This window comes from Mobula hypostoma, chromosome 9 (assembly GCF_963921235.1).
Source record: "Mobula hypostoma chromosome 9, sMobHyp1.1, whole genome shotgun sequence".
Taxonomy (NCBI): Eukaryota; Metazoa; Chordata; class Chondrichthyes; order Myliobatiformes; family Myliobatidae; genus Mobula; species Mobula hypostoma.
In genome coordinates, this window is record NC_086105.1 from 100193685 (window position 1) to 100199684 (window position 6000).

The 6000-nt window shown below is 40.8% G+C and overlaps 1 protein-coding gene across 1 annotated transcript in view; it reads right to left on the bottom strand.

Moving 5' to 3' along the window:
- Window positions 1–6000, bottom strand: part of myo15aa (myosin XVAa) — a 215240-nt gene that overhangs the window by 39968 nt on the left and 169272 nt on the right. Inside the window, exons 53-55 of the mRNA XM_063059557.1 lie at window positions 4603–4733; window positions 4391–4485; window positions 1910–1987 (exon numbers count right to left, since the gene is read on the bottom strand). Coding sequence (XP_062915627.1) covers window positions 1910–1987; window positions 4391–4485; window positions 4603–4733 — 304 coding nt within the window. The remainder of the gene's footprint in view (window positions 1–1909; window positions 1988–4390; window positions 4486–4602; window positions 4734–6000) is intronic.

A 6000-nucleotide genomic window follows, 5' to 3' on the forward strand; every position in this document is an offset into this window, starting at 1 on the left:
GAACAGCTTTTTCCCCTCCACCATCAGATTTCTGAATGGACAATGGACCATCCCATGCACACTACCTCAATATTTTTGTTCATGCATTGCACTATACTGCTGTCACAAAACAACACATTTCACAAAATGTGCCTGTGATATTAAACCTGAAACTGATTTTGAGGACAAAAAGAGAACAGAAAGGGTGAAGGAGGGAAATGGAGAGGGAGAGAGAGTTGGGTTTAAAGAGAGATGGGTGAGTGAGAGGGTGTTGAGAGAATGAAGTAATAGAGATAGAAAATAAAGATAAGATATAGAGAGTGGAAAAACAGAGAGAGAAGGGAGAGAGGAGAGAGGGAGGGACAGAGAGAGAGAGAGAAAGGGAGAACAAGAAAAGAGAGGGTGAGAAACAGGGAAATCTAAAGGAAGAAAGTGAAAGTGGTTGAGAGACATTAGAGAGTAATGTGAGAAGAAATGAAGGGGAGAGAGATGAGGCGGGAATGAGAAAGATAGGGAAGGGAGAGAAAAGGGGAAGAAGATATAGAAGGAGGGGAAGTGAGGAGATGGGAGCGAATAAGGGGTTGGGAGAGAAGAGAGGGGTGACTGAAAGAGAGAAGGGAGAGAGGAAAGAAAGGAGAGAGGAGTGAGTGGAAGGGATGAGAGAAGTGTTGGAGGGGAATGAGAAGGCAGATAAAGTGAAGGATGGGGAGAGAGATAGCAAGGGGTGCAGACGAGAGTGAGACAATGAAGGTGTTGAGAGAGGAAGTGAGAGAGCAGCATGACTGAGAGGAATTGGAGAGAAAGAAAGAGGCACGTGAGAAAGAGATAAGGGGAAGAGAGAAAGGGGAGAGGAAAAAGGTAAGAGAAGTGAAAGAAACATGTGAGAGAGGGGAACGAGAGAGGGTGAGGCAAGGGGAGAAAAAAACCAGAGGACATGGGTTAAGGGTGAGGGGGGAAAAGTTTAAAGGGAACATGGGGGGGGGCTTCTTCACACAGAGAGTGGTGGGAGTGTGGAATGAGCTGCCAGATGAGGTGGTAAATGTGGGTTCTTTTTTAACATTTAAGAATAAATTGGACAGATACGTGGATGGGAGGTGTGTGGAGGGATATGGTCCGTGTGCAGGTCAGTGGGACTAGGCAGAAAATGGTTCGGCACAGCCAAGAAGGGCCAAAAGGCCTGTTTCTGTGCTGTAGTTTTTCTATGGTTTCTAAAGAGAGGGAGAGGTGTAAGAGAATGGGAATGAAAGGGAAATGGAGTGAGGAAGACATGGTGAGAGGAGAAGAAAGGAAGGGGATGGGAATGGGGGAGAGGAGTGAAGGGGTTAAGGAAGGAGAGACAAAGAGGAGAGTGAGAATGCATGAAGAGTGTTAAAGTAGTCAGTCTAGTTGTAACAAAAGCATGGGTACTGATGTTAGCAGCAAATGCAATGAGATTGGCAGGTTTACAAAACTACTGAAGTGGGAATAACTGATTTTAGTGTTGGCATAGATATTTCATTTGAAGATCATTTTTTTTCGGTCAAAAGTAACACCAAGATTGTGGACAGACTGGCTTAGCTTCAGACAGTTATTGGAGATGGAACTGGATCACAGAGCTTTATAAAGCCTTAGAGCTATACAGTATGGAAAAGGCCTCTTGGCCCAATTTGTCTATTTGGAAATGCTTTCCAGGAAATAGAGACACAAGCAAATGAAAATGCTGCAACCTGCCTCGAAACATTAATTGCTGAAAGAACTCAGCAGTTCAATGAAAGCCAAGGGACGCTTGATGCTTTGGATTGAAATCTTGCATTTGGAGTTTATGGTGGGTACTGAAGTCAATAACTTCAGTCCCAGTATCGACACGGATGAAATTCCATTTCCTACTCAGTGTTTGATTACTTTGACACTGATCAATGGGCCATACTTCAGGTGCCTATTCAGGACTCACCGAGCAGGTTTTTATCTTCAGATGTCGCTCCATATTGCCAGGTAACAAAAAGATTTGGCGTTTTGAGCTCCTGCCGGCCTTTAGAGAAAGGAATTGTCATGCAAGATGTTCCAGTGAGACATTTTTAAATTTAACTACAGTACTCCGATAAAACATACACTTCATTTTATCAGAACTATTCCCCATGACCAAGCCATGTTCCAAAATCGTTATATGTCAATAGCATTTACATAAACTATCTCCCTAACGAGAGTATGAAATTTCCCAGCTACAATCTGTTTTGGCTGCTTTCCCTTTTCATCAGTTCAAAACTTACTTTATAATGAGCAATAAACTTCCCAACTGATCTAGTAAACTGGAATAGGTCCAGTATGAAAAATTATTCTTACAGTACATAATCTCATATTTTAGCATAATCCTGATGAATCTGTGCTGTACATCTTTACAGGAGCCTTTCTGGAATGGAATGCGAAAAACTGCATCCAAGGTCTCATTCTGATTAACCCATGGTCTTCCAAGTCCATTATTACTTTTGGTTTTATTTCTTTGAATTCCCACTTTCAAGGAAACGTGTTATCACTATTATTTCCTTCTTTGCTACACCAGGAAAAAATACAGCAGCTCAAACTTATCCACACAAAACCCTAAGCTACATGCCAGCTACTTCTTCCTAAAGGATTTCCCATTGTGTTTCAAAATTCCAACTTGTGTGTTGACAGTAAGATTGTCATCAGGGTTAAGATTATGTTTTCAAGTCCATATCAATGGACGAAATCACAAAAACTCTACATAGAATCCTGGAGTACATGACTGTCAATCGTCCCCAAATTAAAGCAGATCCACTTATCCATTTCTTTGTTAGGTAACCCGCATTCTATCTAGTTGGACTAGTGTTATGGAGACCAGTGTCTGACAAAGCTTATGGAAACATTGGGCCAGTGATAGTTTTATGTGAGGTCATGGGTCATTAGGATTTGGATTGGAGTGAAGGAACTGGGGTGGAAAGTGTGAAACTATTAAACTATTATATAAACAACATACATCAAAGTTGCTGGTGAACGCAGCAGGCCAAGCAGCATCTGATGCAAGATGCTGCTTGGCCTGCTGCGTTCACCAGCAACTTTGATGTATGTTGCTTGAATTTCCAGCATCTGCAGAATTCCTGTTGTTTGCGTTTAAACTATTATATACCTGAATGTGTATATATATCTGAAGGAAAATGTGCCAATTGGACTTGGGATGGGGATCTGGCCAAGAATAGGAACTGAGCTTGTCAGACTTGTGACGGGGAGTATTTGGGTAGTAGAAATACAACTGGGGATTAGGCTGGACTAGCATCGACCATGTAATTCACACTTCTGGGATGATGTGGTTGAGACAAATGATCACAAGGTCACAAGGGCAATGACAACAAGGAGTTGTGTGGTGGGAATTTTCTTTTAGAAACACGATCCACGTGAAAGAGAAAGGATGCTTAAACATTCATTGGAAGCAGGTTAAGTACAGTCAGGCCCTCTTTCAACAAAGTTTAGGAAGTTTCAGTCACCCAGTTAGACTTGGCTTGGTGTGAGTGAACCCTTTACTTTGTAACTCTCAAATGTGTACAAGTGCTTTGCAAAAGTTGGAGTTAAAACATGTATGACATTGTACTTAACCAGGGCAGCCTCCTTATACTTGGAAGAAATTTCTGGAAGTACGCAGGTAATTGTGACTAATAATCAAGTTTTTGATAATATTAAGAGGAGTAGTGTAGGAAAATGTTACATTATGCAATAGAATTTCTTGGACTGTATGCCTAAGTTCCGCCAACATACATTTTCTAAATCACCATTGGATACATTCCTTTTATCTAAAACTCAGAAGTTGATTGACAGTTGCCTTGTGAATAGTGATATGTTATGCCAGATCTTATTAGGGAACTTGGAAGTTCCACATCAAATCTCAGACCTGCCTACCTGTAACATAACTCAAGATGCTTGAGACTTCTGTGTGAATGTGTAAGTTCTGAATATGTTGGTTAAACCCTGCTGGCAACATCTGGCTGTCCGGCCATTATCAGCAGAGCAGGGTCTTGTTGCAATTTCTCAGAAGTTACTCTGGAGAACCTTCTACTGAATTTATGCCAGATTCGGCAGTAACAGGTCCATTCATTTCAATGGAAAAGGTCAGTAATAAGGATATAAAGATAAGGTGTGTGTACAGTATATATATGTATGTGTATGTATATATATATCTATATCTATATATATATATATATACATATATACATACACACACACACGTATATACAGTAATAGTTTAATTCACTTTAGTGTGTAAATTATATATGTTTTTAAAAATACAATAATTTTAAAACATTTTCATTAATTATCTGATTTTTATGAATCGTTGAATCTTTCTGCATGCTTTGGGGAAGTTTGAGGAAGCGTGGCTGAAATAGACTGATAAGATTCCATTAAAATGCTAATATTATTCACTAACCATTATGGCTTTGAGCTCCATGCCATCTGGGAACTGGGTTCTACCACCAAACTGGAAAGTTTTCTTCAGGTTTTGGTGACAAGCTTTTGCGATTCCTGCACAGTGTGGGTCAAAATCGATCTGTTAATATTACTGCATTTAGTTTTCAAAACAGAAAAAGAGAGAAAAAGCCATGGCATCCAAACAAAATAGGGAGAAATAAAACGAAATACCTTGAAAGCTGGCACCAGGCATCCTGCAGACAGTCTCCAGCAATTTAAAAAGGTATGGTTTAAGTACTTCTGAACACTTGTAATAGGCGGTGAGAGTATAGAGCAGCCTCCAGCCACGCTGGGTACTATCACTGCAACAGACGTTAGAAACAATTTCATTACTTTCTGATCTCAGGAGGCTAGTGATTGAGTCCATAAAGTACTCTTGCCACCCAGTCACTTGGAAGAGAAACTTTTATTTACATAGCGCCTTTCACAACTTCAGGAACCTCCTAGTGGTTACACTTACTGAAGCATAGTTTAATGATGAACAGTAAACAGCAAGGCAGGTGATGCACAAATGCAAGTAGCCTAAAAGATCATGTGATAAAGACCAGATCATTTATTTTAGTGATATTAGTTAAGGTCAACAGCTGATCAGCACATTGGAACAAACACACATCTTTCTCTGAATGTGGAATCTCTTAGTTCCAGCCTAATGAACAAACAGATATCTCCTCATTTAATGAGTTATCTCAAACTGTTCTGCACTCCTAGAGTGTGGGTTTGAATTACAGTGCTCAAACTCTGCATTGGGACTGAACCTCTGACCTGCTCACTGAATCCGCAGTTTTATTTATTAAACTATGACCAAGACTTTGAACTGGTCGATATTATCTCCCCATTTCCTTCTTATCTGAAACACAGATAGTAATTTCTGGATTACAACATAATATGTTGTTAATAATCTCCTTCCTGTACGAGAAACACAGTACTTTTAGAGCAATTGAGTCAGACAGCACTGAAATAGGCCCTTGCCCATCTAGTTAATACTGATCAGCAAACTCCCATTAAAGGTTGACTTATACTTGTGCGTACGGGCTACGCCGTAGGCCTGATTTATACTACTGCGTAGCCCTACGCCGTAGCAAGCATGCGTTGCTGTGACTGCGTTGCTCTGCAATTCACCGCCAAAACGCTAGTTGGCGGTGGGGTTTCTATGCCACTGTGTTGAGTTTCTTCGTGAGAGACATGGATGAGGAAATGCATTTCAAATACTTTTGGATGTCGGCAGGTAGATTTGACAATTTGGTTCATCGTCTCCAACCATTTATTTCGCTTCAGTGTATAGACACGGCGGAGAAAAGCAAACGGAAATGTGTATGAGGAAATGCGATGCTACCAAGCGGACCGATCACAGTTGTTGCGGTCTGCGTCGCCGCGACACGTGAGTTAATTTTTTGGGGAGGTGCACATCACCCTATGGAGTAGGGTACGCGGTACCTACGGCGTACATTTGACACAGGATTATAAATTGGGCTTTACACTAATCCTAATTTATTCATCGCTCATTCCTCTTAATTCCACCCATACACTCTATACCAAATTTTACCACTCACCTACGTACTAGAGGCAACT